Genomic DNA, 21,583 nt, shown 5'->3' with positions numbered 1-21,583 from the left:
TGATTCATGCTGATTGGCTTTCCATATCTGGGAATGGATCCATATCAGGCAGCAAGTGAGCGAGTGTCGGATAATGTTTTGGATCAGATGGCATGGGTGTACTTGGTGAAAGGATGAACTCGCCACTACAACATGCTTGACTTGGCTGCTATAAACGCACACGTGTTGTTCAATCAGTGCATGAACAACATCCATGAGCAGGAGGGAGTCAACTAGAATAAAACTTCATTGTCCATCCAGAACAGAGTTTTCCTTTGGCGTCACCTTCCATTGAAAGGATCACATACTAGTCCATCATATTGCATACACTAAAAACATAGAGGACATTGCTACATTTACTCACAAATGACCGCTGTCCCAACTGCACTGGATAGATAAATTTGTTCCTTGTACTTGAAAAGGCTCACATTGTTTCCTTGGATCTTCATCTCATTAGTGTAGATGGAGAACCACAATGGTGAAAGGACACACCCTTGTGTTCAGGGTCAGTTCATCAGAGAGGACCCCATTCATGAGGACCCTCTGTGGCCTTTCATCATGAGTCTGGCACACGGGCTATGTGAGTGAGGGCCAAGGCAGCAGAAAAGATTCCACGTGAGCCGTTGCGCAAGCCAAATTGCGCAGAGCTCCCATGGAGGACAAACTGTAAGGTGGGCAGATGCGCTCGCAACAGAACCCACGACACCGGTTACAAGCGGCAAGCGAATTGTTGCAATCAAGTGAAAGACTTGTGGTGACTGTTAGGACAAGGGATAACAGCTACATGAGATCCAACTGTTGCTTGAAGACTCACACCATACTGTAAATATGAGTGAGGCCACAGATAATGTGTCCAATAACTGACAATAATAGACTTTTTAACAGATGTCATATCAACCCTTATATTCATTATAATGCAATTATTGCGTTTGTGCTGATTTTCACTATTCTCAAGCACTGCTTGGCGCCTACACTGATGTTTAGACTACTGATATTTTCTTCATTGACCGGGTGTCTGGCAGTTTGGGTATTTATTTGTTTTGTTGTTTATAAAAAATGATATTTTACTGTGTTACAATGCACATTATTTTGTTTCATAGTTGTAACAAAGGCGCTCCACCAATGAAATAGATTTTCCACTTTAAATTCAGTTTTTGGTGCTTTTTTTGTTTTTACGTAAAGGCTGCACAGTAACATGAACAAATGAAAATGTGTATGTTCTTTCAAATATGTACATTTTGGTATACTAATGTTACCATAAACACAACCAAAAAGAGGTCCAACGAGACCTGACTTTTCTAGTTGAATGGATTTATTAGACAGGTGGCTATTGGTGCTCCTCAAGGCCCAGCTATTCTCCTGTTAAATATGCATATGGTCAAATGACCATCATGGTGCTTTGAGGATAAAATGCTGAAAGTTTGTCTTTTTTTGTTATATTTGTCTGAAAGTACTGATCAAGTTTAAAATACACACATTTAGGAAAAGTCAGGGACAGGTGGGTTCAAGGTTTTTAGTGAAATGAAGTTATTGAAATGACAAAATTGAAAATGGTCGGATTGGCCGTCTTGGCAGTTCTAGCGTTAAGATTATTTTAAAAGAGCTGACCCATCACTCTCTCAAATAGGGGTCACCAGGTTAATGTTTATCTCCATTCTCTGTCGCTCTCTCCATCGTTCTCTTCTCTCTCTTTTTCTAACATTTTGTGTCTTTCTCACCCCCTCTCTTGTTCACCCCCCCACTCATCTCCTGTTTGGCAAAGTTGAATTAAAGGAAGGGGATGATGGTGTATAGGCAAAAACAGTGAACCACAGAGGGTTATTAAGCGGCTGTTACTCAGCAATCACACTGAGGATTTTCTCTTCCTTTACCTCTTTCTGTCCCGGCCTCTTTCAGTGTAATTTTCAAATGGCACATCAGGTGGCGTGTCCATCTGGCAAAGGGATAACGTTTTAGGGGTGTCATGTGGGTAAGTGTATGTGATCTGACAGAAGAAGGTGGCTACAGTATTCCAATCTACTTCTCATGGAATGGAATACACACACACACACACTGTTCCCAGCTGCTTACCAGGGAGATAGAGAGAGCAGGATAATAAATAGCTGAATAACTGGCAGTAAGAGAAATGCTCTCTTCAGCAGACAGGTCTTTAATCAGTCTCTCGCTGTGCTCCTTCCGCTTATGGCACATGTATGTTTAATCTCCATCCTGAGCAGGAAGAGGAGATTTGACTCTTAATTTGCAATGCTAGACCTGCATAACATCAGCCTTATTGTGATGTGTGTGTGTGTGTGTGCGTGTGTCATCCCTACCTGGTCATGATGAGCAGTCTGAATGTGTACTGTCTTCCTCTATGTGGATCAGTGGGGAGCTGAAAGCCTGTCACAATAACACAGAACCCCAGGAAAACCGAAGGCTTCTTTAAATAGAATGACGGAGGGGATGTTTGCGGTAAACCTCAAGGGATTTAGTCAGTGTATCTCTAGTCTGTCTGTCTTTGTGTGTAGCAGAGACAGAGAATGGAATAAAACCAGCATTTATGTGTATCTATCAACTAGTGTGTATTTGTTACTTTGGTTTGTCTCTCACATCACTCCACAGAGACTATTCCTTTCCTTTTCCATCTTCTGTTTTCACTCTCTTCCTCTCTCACTCTTCCTCCACCTCTCTTCTCTGGATGTGTCTGTGCTATCAACCATATGCTACGTTTTAATCTCTTCTCTCTGTCCTCTCCCTCTATCTCCCTCCCCTCTCTCTTTTAGGATGATAACTGGGGGGAAACCACCACGGCGGTGACTGGCACCTCAGAGCTTAGTCTATCCCAGGAGGAGGTGGTTGGTCTGGGGAAGAGGTCAGAGGACAGCCTGGGGCAGGGCTGTCGGCGTTACGCTCCCCTAGCTCTGGGCCTCTGTGTGGGGCTACTGGTCCTGGCCACCCCCCTGGCCTTCCTGATCCTCCCGGCGGTGCTGTGGCCAGCCAGGCTGCAGGCCTGTGGCTCAGCCTGCGAGGGCCTCTTCCTCTCTGTGTCCTGTAAACTTCTCATACTTCTGCTAGCTGTGTGGGCGATCTTCCTGCGCCAGGCCCGTGCCAGCCTGCCCAGGGTGTGTGTGTACCGAGCCCTCCTGGCCATGCTCACACTGCTGCTCACAATCTCCTACTGGCTGTTCTATGGGGTCCGCATCCTCGACTCACAGGTGTGTATGTTTCATAAACGTGTGTGTGTGTGTGTGTGTAAATCAAATTGTATTTGTCACATGCACCAAATACAACAGGTGTAGACGTGCAGTGAAATGCTTACTTACAAGCCCTTAACCAACAATGCAGTTTAAAGAAAAATAAGTGTTAATGTATTTACTAAAATAAACTGAAGTAAAAAATAAAATAAAAATAATAAGAAGAAAATAGAAAAATAACAAATAGTTAAAGAGCAACAATCAAATAATGGTAGCGAAGCTATATACAGGGGATGTCGGTACAGAGTCGATAGGTAGTTGAGGTAATTGAAGTAATATGTGCATGTAGGTAGAGGTAAAGTGACTGTGCATAGACAATAAACAGAGAGTAGCAGCAGCGTAAAAATGGGGGGTGGTGGGGCGGTCAATGCAAATAGTCCAGGTAGCCATTTGATTAGCTGTTCAGGAGTCTTATGGCATGGGGGTAGAAGCTGTTAATTAACCTTTTGGACCTAGACTTGGTGCTCCGGTACCGCTTGCCGTGCGGTAGCAGAGAGAACGGTCTATGACTAGGATGGCTGGAGTCTGGCAATTTTTAGGGCCTTCCTCTGACACCGCCTGGTATAGAGGTCCCGGTTGGCAGGAAGCTTAGCCCCAGTGATGTACTGGGCCGTTCGCACTACCCTCTGTAGTGCCTTGCGGTCAGAGGCCAAGCAGTTGCCATACCAGGCGGTGATGCAACCAGTTGAACCATGCTCTCGATGGTACAACTTTTGAGAATCTGAAGACCCATGCCAAATCTTTTCAGTCTCCTGAGGGGGAATATGCGTTGTTGTGCCCTCTTCACGACTGTCTTGGTATGTTTGGACCATGATAGTTCATTAGTCCACAATCATCTCCTTTGTCTTGATCACGTTGAGGGACAGGTTCTTGTCCTGGCACCACACTTCCAGGTCTCTGACGACCTCCGTATAGGCTGTCTCATCGTTGTCGGTGATCAGGCCTACCACTGTTGTCGTCTACAAACTTAATGATGGTGTTGGAATCGTGCCTGGCCATGCAGTCCTGGGTGAACAGGGAGTACAGGAGGGGACTGTGCATGCACACCTGAGGGGCCCCTGTGTTGAGAATCAGCGTGGCAGATGTTGTTACCTACCCTTACCACTTGGGGGCGGCCCTTCAGGAAGTCCAGGATCCAGTTGCAGAGGGAGGTGTTTAGTCCCAGGGTCCTTAGCTTATTGATGAGCTTTGGTGTGGTGTTGAACGCTGAGCTGTAGTCAATGAACGGAATTCTTACGTAGGTGTTCCTTTTGTCCAGGTGGGAAAGGGCAGTGTGGAGTGCAATAGAGATTGCGTCATCTGTGGATCTGTTGGGGCGGTATGCAAATTGGAGTTGGTCTAGGGTTTCTGGGATAGTGTTATTGATGTGAGCCATGACCTTTCAAAGCACATCATGGCTACAGACGTGAGTGCTACAGGTCAGTAGTAATTTAGACAGATTACCTTTTTGTGTACTTGGGCACAGGGACTATGGTGGTCTGCTTGAAACATGTTGGTATTACAGACTCAGTCAGGGACAGGTTGAAAATGTCAGTGAAGACACTTCAAATGCCATTTTATTTGGTCACATACACATGGTTAGCAGATGTTAACTTCTTATGGCTGGGGGCAGTATTGAGTAGCTTTGATGAATAAGGTGCCCAGAGTAAACTGCCTGCTACTCAGTCCCAGTTGCTAATATATGCATACAATTAGTATATTTGGATAGAAAACACTCTGAAGTTTCTACAACTGTTTGAATAATGTCTGTGAGTATATAACAGAACTCATAAGGAAGTGGAAAATCTGAGGTTGGTTGTTTTTCAACTCATTGAAGATACAGTGGGATATTGGTCATGTTGCACTTCCTAAGGCTTCCACTAGATGTCAACAGTCTTCAGAACCTTGTTTGATGCTTCTACTGTAAAGGCGGGGCTCATAAGGGCCCTTTGAGTCAGTGGTCTGGCAGAGTGCCACAAGCTCGTGACGCTCGTTCACTTAAGAGTTAGCTCGCGTTCCATTGCTTTTCTACAGACAAAGGAATTCTCCAGTTGAAACATTATTGAAAGATTTATGTTAAAAACATCCTAAAGATTGATTCTATACATCGTTTGACATGTTTCACTGGCTGTTGTCATGTCGATCCCGTTAGCGGGATCTCAGCCCTAAGAAGTTTTTAATGTGAGTGTAGCGAAATGCTTGTGCTTCTAGTTCCAACAGTGCAGTAATATCTAACAAGTAATCTAACAATTCCACAACTACCTAATACACACAATCTAAAGGGATGGAATAAGAATATGTACATATATGGATGAGCAATGACTGAGTGGCATTGGCAAGATGCAATAGATGGTATAAAATACAATATATACATATGAGATGAGTAATACAAGATATGTAAGCATTATTAAAGTGGCATTATTAAAGTGACTAGAGATCCATTTTTTAAAGTGACCAATGATTTCAAGTCTGTATGTAGGCAGCAGCCTCTCTGTTTTAGTGATGGCTGTTTAACAGTCTGATGGCCTTGAGATTGAAAAACAGCTTCTGTCTCTCGGTCCCAGCTTTGAGGCCCCTGTACTGGTCTCGCCTTCTGGATGGTAGCGGGGTGTCAAGCAGTGGCTTGGGTGAACTTTTTGGCCTCCTGTGACATCGGGTACTATAGGTGTCCTGGAGGGCAGGTGGTTTGCCCCCGCACCACCCCCTGGAGAGCCCTGCGGTTGTGGGCAGTGCAGTTGCCGTACCAGGCGGTGATACAGCCCGACAGGATGCTCTCAATGCCAGTTGGTTAACGCATGCTCAGAGTACCCTTCCTGGTAATCTGTCTGGCTCTGCGGCATTGTGAACTTAGACCTGTTTAAAGGTCTTACTCATATCGTCTATGGAGAGCGTGATCACACGCCTAGTTAAATAAAGGTTAAATAAATAAAATAAAATCACACAGTTGTCTGGAACAGCTGGTGCTTAAATGCATGCTTCAGTGTTGCTTGCCTTCAAGCGGGCATAGAAGTCATTTAGCTCGTCTGGTAGGCTCGTGTCAATGGGCAGCTCACGGCTGTGCTTCCCTTTGTTGTCCGTAACAATTTGCAAGCCTTGCCACGTCCGATGAGCGTCAGAGCTGGAGTAGTATGATTCAATCTTAGTCCTGTATTGACGCTTTGCCTGTTTGATGGTTTGTCTGAGGGCATAGCGGGATTTCTTATAAGCTTCCGGGTTAGAGTCCCGCTCCTTGAGAGCGGCAGCTCTACCCTTTAGCTCAGTGCGGATGTTGCCTGTAATCCATGGCTTCTGGTTGGGTTATGTATGTACGGTCACCGTGGGGACGATGTAATCGATGCACTTATTGATGAAGCCAGTGACCAATGTGATGTACTCCTCAATGCCATCGGAGGAATCCCGGAACATATTCCAGTCTGTGCTAGCAAAACAGTTCTGTAGGTTAGCATCTGCTTCATCTGACCACTTTTTTATTGATCTAGTCACTGGTGCTTCCTGCTTTTAATTTTTTGCTTGTAAGCAGGAATCAGGAGGATATAATTATGGTCAGATTTGTCAAATGGAGGGTGAGGGAGAGCTTTGTAGGCATCTCTGTGTGTGGAGTAAAGGTGGTCTAGAGTTTTTATTTTATATTTTGTTTTACCTCTGGTTGCTCTGGTTGTAACATGCTGGTAGAAATGAGGTCAAAAGGATTTATTAAAGTCCCCGGCCACCTCTGGATGAGCTTTTTCATGCAACTTGCAAACGTGTGTGTGTGTGTGTGTGTGTGTGTTAACTCTGTTTCCAGGATGAGGACTACCAGGGTATCGTCCAGTTTGCTGTGTCTCTGGTGGACTCTCTGCTGTTTGTCCACTACCTGGCCATTGTTCTGCTGGAGCTCAGACAGATCCAGCCCTGCTACAGCCTGTGTGTTATACGCTCCACTGATGGAGAGACACGCTACTACAACCTGGGACAGCTCAGGTAATACAAACACACTCACATCCACACATACACACACTCAAAACCAACTGAAATATGATGTTGAGAAATTCAATCATTTCATAAGCATCTTAACATATCAAGCAAATCCATGCTGCTACAATCTCTTGCTAAAATGATGCAGCTGACTATAGCAAAGTCATTGATCTTCCAGCAATATGAACTCTGTCTGTGTACAACAGTAGAGCCTCAGGGATCTGGCTGGTGTACTTATTGTGGCCCTGATGATCTGAGTAACCCTGTTGTGTCCACTATTGCCACTTAGCAGAAGCCAGTCAGCTGATCAATCAGCTAGCAGAAACATCTACAGATAATCAGACTATTAAAGAATGCCTTCAGAATGCCCCCCACCCATACACGTGTGTGTGTGTGTGTGTGTGTGTGTGTGTGTGTGTGTGTGTGTGTGTGTGTGTGTGTGTGTGTGTGTGTGTGTGTGTGTGTGTGTGTGTGTGTGTGTGTGTGTGTGTGTGTGTGTGTGTGTGTGTGTGTGTGTGTGTGTGTGTGTGTGTGTGTGTGTGTGTGTGTGTGTGTAGACACTGTTGAACTGTGAGTAATTGGAGACTTATGTCCAAGGGGAAGAGTGGCAGTATTTTAGTTACTAAATCACCCAGAATGCTCCAGTCCTTTCACTCAGGGGGGCTGTTCTGTGAATTGGGGCAGGGGCCTGAGAAAAGGGGTCAGTTTTGATTGATTATGATGAATTCTCTCTCTAGTAACTGATCTAAGGTCAGCTTTGTGTTTTCCCCTTTAATGGTTAGGGTTTGTGGAAGACAAACTTATCCTAGATCTGTGCCTTAGGACAACTTCTACCCAGAGCTGTGCTGGATGATTCCTCACCAAACTAGAACAAAACAACATCATGATTTTGGGGATTTTCACAAAATGTAATCCATAGAAGGATTACATTTTTATTATTTGTTCAATCAATACGCAGAATAAACAGCAGTGGACAAATGATAAATGCCTTGTCAGTGCAACCCAAAATAAAAACCAGCCAGTCTGAGAAATGGCTTTTTCTTTGCAACTGCCTAGAAGGCCAGCATCCCGGAGTCGCCTCTTCACTGTTGACATTGAGACTGGTGTTTTGTGGGTGCTATTTAATAAAGCTGCCAGTTGAGGACTTGTGAGGCGTCTGTTTCTCAAACTAGACACTCTAATGTACTTGTCCTCTTGCTCAGTTGTTCACCGGGGCCTCCCACTCCTCTTTCTATTCTGATTAGAGCCAGTTTGCGCTGTTCTGTGAAGGGAGTAGTACACAGTGTTGCACAAGATCTTCAGTTTCTTGGCAATTTCTCACATGGAATAGCCTTCAATTCTCAGAACAAGAATAGAGTTTCAGAAGCAAGTTCTTTGTTTCTAGCCATTTTGAGCCTGTAATCGAACCCACAAATGCTGATGCTCCAGATACTCAACTAGTCTAAAGAAGGCCGGTTTTATTGCTTCTTTAATCAGAACAACAGTTTTCAGCTGTGCTAACTTAATAGCAAATGGGTTTTCCAATGATCAAGCCTTTTAAAATGATAAACTTGGATTAACTAACACAACATGCCATTGGAACACAGGAGTGATGGTTGCTGATAATGGACCTCTGTCCACCTATGTAGATATTCCATTAAAAATCTGCCGTTTCCAGCTACAATAGTCATTTACAACATTAACGATGTCTACACTGCATTTCTGATCAATTTGATGTTATTTTAATGGACAACAACAAGGACATTTCGAAGTGACCCCAAACTTTTGAACGGTAGTGTACATTGGCATATCAGGCAATGTAACCAATCACAGCCCTACTTTTAATTATATCATTGCACATCCTGCAAATCACAAAGAAAGGGCCACCATTTTGAATCTGTTTTCCCATTCACTCTGTTGGTAATGCTGACAAATTGGATCATAACTCTAAACGTAGCGGAGATCCCACTCTGGAACTTTGATATGCACTAAAGATTATGTTATGTTCAACAATATATAGAACATTTTGCCAAATAAATATATTTTTTGTTCAAATTATTATTTGACAATGTTCATACATTTAATATAAGAAAGTTACTGAAATCAGGATTCTACTCATATTACAGTGCAAGAAGCAAAGCTTTATATGACACCAACTTTTACTTGTGGCACCAACAGAAGAACCATTATGGAGTCTTAAAACCTCTTAATAAGGATTGGACCCTTTTTTTTATTCTCCTAAAATCACATACCCAAATCTAACTGCCCGTAGCTCAGGACGTGAAGCAAGGATATGCATATTCTTGATAGGATTTGAAAGGAAACATTTTGAAGTTTATGGAAATGTGAAATGAATGTAGGGAGCACTGTATGACATAGCCCTGGTCTGCAGTCGTCTGGTCTGGGGGAGTAGTGTAGATATGAGGCATGCTGTAATGGACTATCTACTTCTTTTCTGACCTTTTCTTATAATCCATCTGTTCCCTCTACCCTCCTCTTATGCCTCTCTTCTCTCTCTCTCTTTCAAGGGGCTTTATTGGCATGGGAAACGTATGTTAACATTGCTAAAGCAAGTGAAGTAGATAATAAACAATACAAACTAACAGTAAACATTACTCACAGAAGGTCAAAAATAATAAAGACATTACAAATGTCTATGTGTGTATATATATATATATATACAGTGTTGTAAATAAATATGGGTTGTAATTTACACTGGTTGACCTTTTCTTGTGGCAACAGGTCACAAATCTTGCTGCTGTTATGTCACACTGTGGTATTTCACCCAGTAGATATGGGAGTTTATCAAATTCGGGTTTGTTTTCAAATTCTTTGTGGTTCTGTGTAATCTGAGGGAAATACAGTTGAAGTCGGAAGTTTACATACACTTAGGTTGGAGTCCTTAAAACTAGTTTTTCAACCACTCCACAAATTTCTTGTTAACAACCTATAGCTTTGGCAAGTTGGTTAGGACATCTACTTTGTGCATGACACAAGTAATTTTTCCAACAATTGTTTACAGACAGATTATACCAGATTATTAGAATTCACCTTATCACAATTCCAGTGGGTCAGAAGTTTACATACACTAAATTGACTGTGCCTTTAAACAGCTTAGAAAATTCCAGAAAATGTCATGACTTCACAAGCTTCTGATAGGCTAATTGACATCATTTGAGTCAATTGGAGGTGTACCTGTGGATGTATTTCAAGGCCTACCTTCAAACTCAGTGCATCTTTGCTTGACATCATGGGGAAATCAAAAGAAATCAGCCAAGACCTCAGAATAAAAAAAAATGTAGATCTCCACAAGTCTGGTTCATCCTTTTCAGCAATTTCCAAATGCCTGAATGGACCACATTCTGTACAAACAATAGTACGCAAGTATAAACACCATGGGACCACGCAGCCGTCATACCGCTCAGGAAGGAGACGCGTTCTGTCTCCTAGAGGTGAACGTACTTTGGTGCGAAAAGTGCAAATCAATCCCAGAAAAACAGCAAAGGACCTTGCTGGAGGAAACAGGTACATAAGTATCTATATCCATAGTAAAACGAGTCCTATATCGACCGCTCAGCAAGGAAGAAGTCCTATATCGACCGCTCAGCAAGGAAGAAGCAACTGCTCCAAAACCGCCATTAAAAAAGCCAGACTACGGTTTGAAACTGCACATGGGGACAAAGATCGTACTTTTTGGAGAAATGTCCTCTGGTCTGATGAAACAAAAATAGAACTGTTTGGCCGTAATGACCATTGTTAATCTGTAATCTGCATTTTTGGACACCGATCATGGCTGATTACATTGCACTTCACGAGGAGACTGCATCGCAGGCTGACTACCTGTTATGCGAGTGCAGCAAGGAGCCAAGGTAAGGTGCTAGCTAGCATTAAACGTATCTTATAAAAAACAATCTTAACATAATCACTAGTTAACTACACATGGTTGATGATATTACTAGTTTATCTAGCTTGTCCTGCGTTGCTTATAATCGATGTGATGCCTGTTAATTGATCATTGAATCACAGCCTACTTCGCCAAACGGGTGATTTTAAAAAGCGCATTCGTGAAAAAAGTATTTCTTAAAATACACAAGTATATATTTTTAAACCTGCATATTTAGTTAATATTGCCTGCTAACATGAATTTCTTTTTAACTAGGGAAATTGTTTCACTTCTCTTGCGTTCTGTGCAACAAAGTCAGGGTATCTGCAGCAGTTTGGGCCGCCTGGCTTATTGCGAACTGTGAAGACTATTTCTTCCTAACAAAGACAGCCAACTTCGCCAATCGGGGGATGATTTAACAAAAGCGCATTTGCAGAAAAAGCATAATCGTTGCATGAATGTACCTAACCATAAACATCAATGCCTTTCTTAAAATCAATACACAGAAGTATATATATTTAAACCTGCATATTTAGTTAAAATAAATGTATGTTAGCAGGCTATCTTAAACTAGGGAAATTGTGTCACTTCTCTTGTGTTCATTGCACGCAGAGTCAGTGTATATGCAACAGTTTGGGGCAGCCTGGCTCATTGCGAACTAATTTGCCAGAATTGTACGTAATTATGACATAACATTGAAGGTCGTGCAATGTAACGGGAATATTTAGACTTATCGATGCCACCCGTTAGATAATATACGGAACGGTTCCGTATTTCGCTGAAAGAATAAACGTTTTATTTTCGAAATGATTGTTTCCAGATTTGACCATATTAATGACCTAAGGCTCGTATTTCTGTGTGTTATGTTATAATTAAGTCTATGATTTGATATTTGATAGAGCAGTCTGACTGAGCGGTGGTAGGCAGCAGCAGGCTCGTAAGCATTCATTCAGACAGCACTTTCGTGCGTTTGCCAGCAGCTCTTCGCAATGCTTCAAGCATTGAGCTGTTTGACTTCAAGTCTATCAACTCCTGAGATTAGGCTGGTGTAACTGATGTGAAATGGCTAGCTAGTTAGCGGGGTGCACGCTAGTAGCGTTTCAAACGTCACACACTGAGACTTGGAGTAGTTGTTCCCCGCGGCTTTTGTGGAGCGATGTGTAACGATGCTTCGAGGGTGGCTGTTGTCGATGTGTTCCTGGTTCGAGCCCAGGTAGGAGCGAGGAGAGGGACGGAAGCTATACTGTTACACTGGCAATACTGAAGTGCCTATAAGAACATCCAATATTCAAAGGTATATGAAATACAAATGGTAGAGAGAGAAAGAGTCCTATAATTCCTATAATAACGACAACCTAAAACGTCTTACCTAGGAATATTGAAGACTCGTGTTAAAAGGAACCACCAGCTTTCATGTTCTGAAATGGCACATATATTGAAGACTTGCACTTTTGCTTTCTTCTCCAACACTTTGTTTTTGCATTATTTAAACCAAATTGAACATGTTTCATTATTTATTTGAGGCAAAAAAAAAAAAATGATGTATTATATATTAAGTTAAAATAAAAGTGTTCATTCAGTATTGTTGTAATTGTCATTATTACAAATAAATACAAATTGGCCGATTTTAATCGGTAGCGGCTTTTTTTTGGGTCCTCCAATAATCGGTATCGGCGTGGAAAATCATAATTGGTCAACCTCTAGTTTACCCATACATCTCCATTTTGGATAGATAATTCTTTGTTGTTGTTTGTTTAGTGGTTTCCAATTTTCCCAGAAGTGTTTAGAGTCTATGGACATACCCAGCGTGCGACAGAGCTGCAGGAGTTATGACCTGTTTTTGTTTGTTATGTTGTGATATTGCCTAGGGGGGCATATGGGGGAGGGAATGCTGTCACCTCCAGGCAGGTGTTTGTCCCCCTGTGTGCTGAGGGTGTCAGGTTCTTGTCCGGTTCTGGCATTTAGGTCGCCACAGACTAGTACATGTCCCTGGGCCTGGAAATGATTGATTTTCCCCTCTAGGATGGAGAAGCTGTCTTCATTAAAGTATGGGGATCTAGTGGGGGGGGGTATAGGTAGCACACAGGACATTTTTCTCTGTTGAGAATTTATTTTTGAATTTCTAGACAAATGTCAAATGTTCCCTTTTTTATTCATTTAATGAAGTGAGTTATGTCTGCTCTATACCAAATTAGCATACCCCCTGAGTCCCTTCCCTGTTTCACACCTGGTAGTTTGGTGGATGGGACTACCAGCTCTCTGTAACCTAGAGGGCAACCAGTGGGTCAGTCTCCTCTATACCAGGTTTCTTGTAGGATGACAATGTCTGTATTTCTGATTTCTTTGATGAAGTCCAGGTTTCTGCTCTTTTAGGGTCCGTCTCCTCGATGACCTCAGGCCTTGGATATTCTCGAATGAGATAGTGAAAGCTTTGTGTTCCATGAAGTGTCCAATGTTGTCGGTTGTTTGGTTTGGCCTCAGACATGCCATTGGCTTGTGCTAGTGTAAGAGTGGGGGTTGTTCCTGTTTGCCTGCTCATGGCCTGGGCATTTGTGTGACTTCCATGTTGAGGGGTGGGGTGCATGGGGTGGGCAGGAGGGGCATAGATCTGATCTGAGAGGGTCTAAATGGCGTGTGGGCATGGTTGACTTGGGGGGGGTTGATTGGTTGGGGTGGGGGTGTATGTGGTTGGTGTTGTGGTCTGGATATAGGTCCTGATCTGTTGCTCCTGTGTGAAGTGTTGGGGCTGCGCTTGAGAGCGATGTCCTTCAGAGTCCAGGCGAACGTGGGCACTGCTGCCTTGTATAGGTGGACCTGGTCATAGAGGCTGTTCAAGTCCAGGGTGGAGTGGTGGGCCAGGAAAACATTTGGTTTTGAGGCACAGTCACGGGTAATACTTGCGTTTACCCACTGTATGGTAGCAGGGTGGAGAAAACCACTTGTGCATCGGGGAAAGTAGAAAACTTTTTCAATCACTCCCTTCAGTGCTGTGGCCACCCTTTCCTGCTGTGTTCTCAGGTAATTTGTGCCTGTGTGTATTATTATGTGGCTAGGTGAACCTAGTTGGTCCTCAGACAGAAGGTCTAGGGCGCGCTGGGTGTTTGGACACCAGAGTTTAGACACACTGTGTTTGGGAAAAAGTTGATTTTCTTATATATATTTCCCATTTGATTCCATATGGAGTACAATCTGTGTCTTGTGTATGTCCTCAGTTATCAGGGCTATCAGGGTGGCTGACGGGGAGGTGCCCAGAGGGGGTGAGATCACCTGGGCTTGCGGTTCCTCATTTGTCTGTTCTGCTGTGATGTCGACGCTATGGTCAGGGTCTGGTGTGGACTGTTCTGCTGTGGTGTTGAGACTTTTGGCGGGAGCTGAGGTGGGCTGTTCTGCTGGCTTCTCTGCGGGGGTGGCCACCTCTCTAGTGGGTTGTTCTCTGTCACACGCCATCCCCCTTACCCTCTCCTCCAGCAGTCTGATCCTCTCCTCTAGTGCACTTTTCATCTCCTGCTCTTGCTTTTTATTTTGTTGAAGTTGTCTCACCACAGTCCAGAGTGCAGATACGTTGCTCTCCGGGTCTGGTTAAGGGGATGTTGTTGTGCTGGACTGTTGTCTGGGTCTGTGCTGACTGGAGTGTAATCACCTGCTGTTCCAGCTCCAACCGCCTTACCTCCAGCTGGGTAAATGTATCCTTCATTTCAATGAGGGGGTAGTACTCTGTGCTGGGTGGTTGACTTTCCGCTTGGGGTTGCTCGTCTGTGGGGTTATATAATGAAGAGGTCTGGTCTGACCTGTTCGGGGTGGGGGCATCTTTCTCAAGGGAGAGCTTCTCCTACTGGGCTAATTCTTTGATTAGGTGAAAGTATAGCTGAAACTATTTGGGGTTACCCTGTACAAATACTGTTCCAGACTTATAGAGATGTATATTAGCTGACTCTGAGTCCTCATTGTCTTGTATCCTGAGTTTCCACCCCTCGTTAACACCCCACCCCCCACCCCTTAACAGAGAGGTAGTGAGCTAATGTAGCACTGTGCCATGCCAGGGATTGGTCTCTGTGGAAGATGAGGTTGCTGATGTTCCCATTTTTATAATAGTCAGCAAAAAGTCTCACTTGATTTTCCATGAGTGGCTTAATTTTGTTGTCTTTTCTTGCCTTATCATTCTTTACATATACAGGGTACTGTATTTGAATTACCTCTGAACAGCAAGAGACAGCTTCTAAGGCCTCTCCATTTGGTTGGAGTAGACTCCCCTGCCATTGTTGGGCTAAAGGTCTTTGACACCTCTCACTTGACACGTCTGTGCTAATTGAAGTTGGATCAAGCTTGGCAGCCTTCATTTAGCATTCAGTCCTTATACAGTAATGTCATGTATTTTTCTTCTTGGCTTTTGGAAATAAAATATAGCTTCAGACTAAACATTACTCACTCAGTTCCAGGTTGGATGGTGTTTTCAGGTTTCTGTTGTTTTCCAGAGCATTTGCTGTATAGCGTTGGAATAATAATCTTTGGTAGTTGTAAGCCTTCCAGGTGATTCTGTAATTCCGTCCACAATCAGGTTGTAGGTTTTGAGTTTTGATTTGGAGTGAAGGTTATGTTGTAGAGGGTAGCATCCTGTATATGTCCTGGTGACATAGTGTTGTAGAGGGTAGCATCCTGTATATGTCCTGGTGACATAGTGAAGGTTATGTTGTAGAGGGTAGCATCCTGTATATGTCCTGGTGACATAGTGAAGGTTATGTTGTAGAGGGTAGCATCCTGTATATGTCCTGGTGACATAGTGAAGGTTGTGTTGTAGAGGGTAGCATCCTGTATATGTCCTGGTGACATAGTGAAGGTTATGTTGTAGAGGGTAGCATCCTGTATATGTCCTGGTGACATAGTGAAGGTTATATTGTAGAGGGTAGCATCCTGTATATGTCCTGGTGACATAGTGGAGGTTATGTTGTAGAGGGTAGCATCCTGTATATGTCCTGGTGACATAGTGAAGGTTATGTTGTAGAGGGTAGCATCCTGTATATGTCCTGGTGACATAGTGAAGGTTATGTTGTAGAGGGTAGCATCCTGTATATGTCCTGGTGACATAGTGAAGGTTATGTTGTAGAGGGTAGCATCCTGTATATGTCCTGGTGACATAGTGGAGGTTATGTTGTAGAGGGTAGCATCCTGTATATGTCCTGGTGACATAGTGAAGGTTATGTTGTAGAGGGTAGCATCCTGTATATGTCCTGGTGACATAGTGAAGGTTATGTTGTAGAGGGTAGCATCCTGTATATGTCCTGGTGACATAGTGAAGGTTATGTTGTAGAGGGTAGCATCCTGTATATGTCCTGGTGACATAGTGAAGGTTATGTTGTAGAGGGTAGCATCCTGTATATGTTCCTGGCAAAAAAAATCAAAGTTTATCTAACTCTAAACATATCTTTTTTTTTTAAGAACATGCTGAAAAATGCAGGAGCTCATCTGATCATGACCTCTCTCTCTCTCTCTCTCTCTCTCTCTCTCTCTCTCTCTCTCTCTCTCTCTCTCTCTCTCTCTCTCTCTCTCTCTGTCTCTGTCTCTCTCTCTGTGTCTCTCTCTCTGTCTCTCTCTCTCTCTGTCTCTCTCTCTGTCTCTCTCTCTCTGTCTCTCTCTCTCTGTCTCTCTCTCTCTGTCTCTCTCTCTCTGTCTCTCTCTCTCTGTCTCTCTCTCTCTGTCTCTCTCTCTCTGTCTCTCTCTCTCTGTCTCTCTCTCTCTGTCTCTCTCTCTCTGTCTCTCTCTCTCTGTCTCTCTCTCTCTGTCTCTCTCTCTCTCTCTCTCTCTCTCTGTCTCTGTCTCTCTGTCTCTCTGTCTCTCTGTCTCTCTGTCTCTCTGTCTCTCTGTCTCTCTCTCTCTCTGTCTCTCTCTCTCTGTCTCTCTGTCTCTCTGTGTCTCTGTCTCTCTCTCTGTCTCTCTCTCTGTGTGTGTCAGTATTCAGGGGGCAGCTCTGTCTCTGCTGGAGTTCTACTACAGGGACTTCCCTCTCCATAACCCTGCCCTTCTCTCCGCCTCCAAGCACCGTGCCGCCAAGCACCTGGCCGGCCTCAAGGTCTACACCGTGGACGGTTAGTACACCTACGGTTTTTCTATGGTTCCTCAATGCTTACATTTGGTTTGTGTCCCTGTGTCGTCTGACCTCCAATCATCTCTCGTTTCCTCTTTGTAACTGCATCTTCATGTGCAGCACTGTCTGTCTTTCATTCTTTGTCTCTCCATTCTCTCAGCTCTCTGTCTACCGTATTTGTTGCTTCGTTGTGACGCTCTCTCTTCATCTACTCTCCCATGCCACCCTAAGCAGCGTTTAAAGCTAAAGTGAGAGCTTACCTTTTGGACAATGACAGTAAGTAAAGATCTCTGTGTGCCCTCTCACTTTTCACTAGTGTACACTACTAACCTCACGCCTCACTTCCCTTCCCCCACCCCCAATGTTTACACTGCTTCTAAGCATGCACACACAGATACACACCAATCTAACCACCACTTTCATTCGCAAGATATGCTTTACACACACACACACATGCGCACAGACACCAACTTCCCAGCTCAGTGTGAGACAGCTTTTATGGTTCTTCTCTATGTTCTTTGTAGCAGAGTTTGATAGAGGAGTATACTGGTACATTGTCCTCACAGACATTTGCATTTCAGCCTTTTAATAATTCATCACACTAGCTCCTTCTGCACATTCCCATGCCATCTCTTTGTCTCTGTCTCTCTCTCTCCCCTTTCTCTCTCTCTACCCCTCGTTCTCACGTTCACTCTCTCTCATCTCTCTGTCTGTCCGTATTTCGTCCTCCTTTTCTCAGTGTGTTCTCCAGTTAAGTCAGCAGTGTTTCTGTAGGCTAGCAGAGTGGGTCTTTTAGGTTTCTAGTGTTTTTAACCAGCCCAGATCTGCTCTAATGGAACTCACCCGTATTTATTTTTGGGGATTTAGAAAAAATAGGATTGCAATGAAATTTCATAAAACATTTATTTCTCAATCGGAAAAAGGCTGTGCTACCAAGCCTGTGCTTCGTTCAGCCTCACACACACACACACACACACACACACACACACACACACACTCACACACCTTGGTGTTAATGATTCATCTCTCTTGGCCTGTATCTGCCGGGGTTACTGTACTGAACGCTCATACACACATATCCCTCATAAATATGGACCAGATTCCACTCCTCCATATTCATATCCCACAGGAACCCTAATTTATGCTTTTACTACTTCTGGGTTAGTTATTGGTATTCATCATAGAGGGAGAGAAATTAATTCTATGATCAACTGGTATTATTGTGTTTGGAGATCGTTCTTGTTTTTTTAATTATATGAATATTTACTACCTGGTAGCCAGATGTGTTAGTTTCTGCTTTAGCCAACTCTGTTGTCATTTGGCAGTTGTCTAAACCATAATCGGGTCTGACTACCAGGCTAAATATTTAATCACTCTCACAGTGAAAGGATCTGAATTGTGAAACTGCCTAATGAGATATTTAGATGTTACACTGAATCCGCACTAAGATCTGTGTTTTCCCCGGGTTACTGTCAATATACTGACTGGGCCACACAGTGATCTTCCCATCATGCCTCTGTGCTTCCTGTTTGTAGGCCCAGTGAACCCAGCGGGGCCAGCAGGGGGATCGGGGGGATCTCAGGTGGGGGGTCAGCCGCGGGCCATGATCTCTGCAGCAGCCAGGCGCAGAGACGCCACTCACAACGAACTATACTACGAAGAGGCTGACCATGACCGACGGGTCCGCAAACGCAGAGCCAGGTGAAAGAGAGGGGGAGGGGAGGAGAGGGAGGTGAGGAGAGGAGGGAGAGGAGGAGAGGAGGAGGGGAGAGGAGAGGAGGGGGAGAGAGGAGGGGGAGAGAGGAGGGGAGGGGGGAGGGGGAGGAGGAGAGGGGGAGAGGAGAGGAGGGGTGGGAGGAGGGAGAGGAGAGGAGGGGGGGGGAGGGGGAGAGAGGGAGAGGAGGGGAGGAGGGAGGAGGGGAGGGAGAGGAGGGAGAGGAGGAGGAGGGAGGGGAGAGGAGAGGAGGGGAGGGGGGAGAGGGAGGGGAGAGGGGGAGAGAGGAGGGGGGGGAGGGGGAGGAGGAGAGGGGGAGGAGAGGGGGAGAGGAGAGGAGAGGCTGAGTGACTTAAAAACAAAAAGGTGGTGTGAAAGGAAAAGAAGAAAGATACATAAGTATGCTACTTAATGTAAGGATTAAAATATAGATGAGGGTTTCGATAGATGGACATATGAATTGAGGGCTAAATGTTGGCCTGTGTGTTTTTATAACTTGTAGGGTGCAAGAACAGATGAGTGTACAGTATACTGAATGTTTTCTGTACATTGCTGTAACGTTAGGCTGGTGGTGGCTGTGGAGGAGGCCTTCATGCATGTGAGGCGGATGCAGCAGGAGGAGCAGAAAGCATCCCCTGGGGATGTGATGGACGTACGGGAAGCGGCCCTGGCCATCTTCCCCTCCATGGCCCGCGCCCTGCAGAAATACCTCCGAACCACCAGAAGGCAGCACTGCCACAGCATGGACAGCATCCAGAGACACTTGGCCTTCTGCCTCACACACAACATGAGCCCCAAGGTAGGCAAGCTTCAACTTCTTGGTTCCAGATCATCCCCTGGCCAGTATCACTACTAGACACCTCTTGGCCTTGGCCCAACATAACAATCTCTATAGCAATATGATTGTGTGTGTCTGCTTCTGTGTCTTCAGGCATTCCTGGAGGCCTACCTGTCCCCTGGTCCTACGCTACAGTATGGTCGAGAGCGCTGGATGGCCGGTCAGTGGACTCTGGTCAGCGAGGCTGCGGTCACTGGCGGTCTAAAGGAGGACACAGTCTTCTCACTGAGGTGTCTAGACTTCAGCCTAGCGGTAACAGTCAAGTCCATCCCCTACATTCGAATGACCGAGGAGTACGTCGATCCAAAGTCACACAAGTTTACCCTGAGTCTCCAATCTGAAACATCAGTCTAACAGACGCATGTAGAAGAACTGTGGGAATTCTAGACTTGTCTTTTTTGTGTTCAGTTTCTTAAACCCTCTTTTACTTTCATGCTATTTTGCTTTTCTCTTCTATTTATATTACCGGTGTCTATAAAGATTATTTTGGCTACTTTGAGATTTGTTATTGTACGTAATTGATATGAACAGATGCATATTGGATATTGTAACAAGATAAAGTGTTAGCTGGTCATATAATAGTTAATAATTGGTAGGGATCCCCAGCCCTATGGCTCTTTTGGAGTGAAGATGACCGATGGAGAGCGTTAGGGAACATGCTCTGATTTCTATTGTCCTGAGGCACACTGGAACATTGAATTATGTCAGCGGGTTTTCAATACACTGTAGATGACCCTCCCGCATTTTGTTCTTCCTCTCTCTGTGTGTGTGTGTGTGTGTGTGTGTGTGTGTGTGTGTGTGTGTGTGGGGGGGGGGGTGGTGGTATTTTCATATGGTCTGCCCTGCTAATATGAATGAAAATACTACCTAATAATCACAAACAGTTCAGGTTCAGTTTTATCAAACTAAGAATTGCTTTTCTTAATGGATTGTGCATGTGTGTTTTTATATACGGTTGAAGTCGGAAGTTTACATACCCTTAGGTTGGAGTCATTAAAACTAGTTTACATACACTTAGGTTGGAGTCATTAAAACTCGTTTTTTAACCACTCCACAAATTTCTTCTTAACAAACTATAGTTTTGGCAAGTCGGTTAGGACATCTACTTTGTGCATGACACAAGTCATTTTTCCAACAATTGTTTACAGACAGATTATTTCACTTAGAATTCCCTGTATCACAATTCCAATGGGTCAGAAGTTTACATACACTAAGTTGACTGTACCTTTAAACAGCTTGGAAAATTCCAGAAGATGTCATGGCTTTAGAAGCTTCTGATAGGCTAATTCTCATCATTTGAGTCAATTGGAGGTGTACCTGAGGATGTATTTCAAGGCCTACCTTCAAACTCAGTGCCTCTTTGCTTGACATCATGGGAAAATCAAAAGAAATCCGCCAAGACCTCCACAAAAATTATAGACCTCCACAAGTCTGGTTCATCCTTGGGAGCAATTTCCAAACGCCTGAAGGTACCACATTCATCTGTACAAACAATAGTATGCACGTATAAACACTATGGGACCACGCAGCCGTCATACCGCTCAGGAAGGAGATGCGTTCTGTCTCCTAGAGATGAACGTACTTTGGTGCGAAAAGTGCAAATCAATCCCAGAACAACAGCAAAGGACCTTGTATAGATGCTGGAGGAAACGGGTACAAAAGTATCCACAGTAAAACAAGTCCTATATCGACATAACCTGAGAGGCCGCTCAGCAAGGAAAAAGCCACAGCTCCAAAACTGCCGGTTTGCAACTGCACATGGGGCCAAATATCGTACTTTTTGGAGAAATGTCCTCTGGTCTGATGAAATAAAAATAGAACTGTTTGGCCATAATGACCATCGTTCGGTTTGGAGGGAAAAGGATGGAGGCTTGCAAGCCGAAGAACACCATCCCAACCATGAAGCACAGGGGTGCAGCATCATGTTGTGGGGGTGCTTTGCTAC

The 21,583-nt window shown here is 44.2% G+C and overlaps 1 protein-coding gene across 1 annotated transcript in view; it reads left to right on the top strand.

The window, feature by feature from the left end:
• Window positions 1–20,638, top strand: part of LOC112225446 (vang-like protein 1) — a 53,651-nt gene extending 33,013 nt beyond the window's left edge. The window contains exons 4-9 of the mRNA XM_024389427.2: window positions 2,742–3,173; window positions 6,976–7,151; window positions 16,954–17,087; window positions 18,622–18,787; window positions 19,365–19,599; window positions 19,732–20,638. Coding sequence (XP_024245195.1) covers window positions 2,742–3,173; window positions 6,976–7,151; window positions 16,954–17,087; window positions 18,622–18,787; window positions 19,365–19,599; window positions 19,732–19,992 — 1,404 coding nt within the window. The 3' untranslated portion in view covers window positions 19,993–20,638. The remainder of the gene's footprint in view (window positions 1–2,741; window positions 3,174–6,975; window positions 7,152–16,953; window positions 17,088–18,621; window positions 18,788–19,364; window positions 19,600–19,731) is intronic.
• The last annotated feature ends 945 nt before the right edge of the window (window positions 20,639–21,583 follow it).

The sequence above is a fragment of the Oncorhynchus tshawytscha genome, linkage group LG26, assembly GCF_018296145.1.
Source record: "Oncorhynchus tshawytscha isolate Ot180627B linkage group LG26, Otsh_v2.0, whole genome shotgun sequence".
Lineage (NCBI taxonomy): Eukaryota > Metazoa > Chordata > Actinopteri > Salmoniformes > Salmonidae > Oncorhynchus > Oncorhynchus tshawytscha.
Note: the sequence above shows the minus strand (reverse complement) of the source record. Positions and strands in the feature narration are given on the sequence as shown.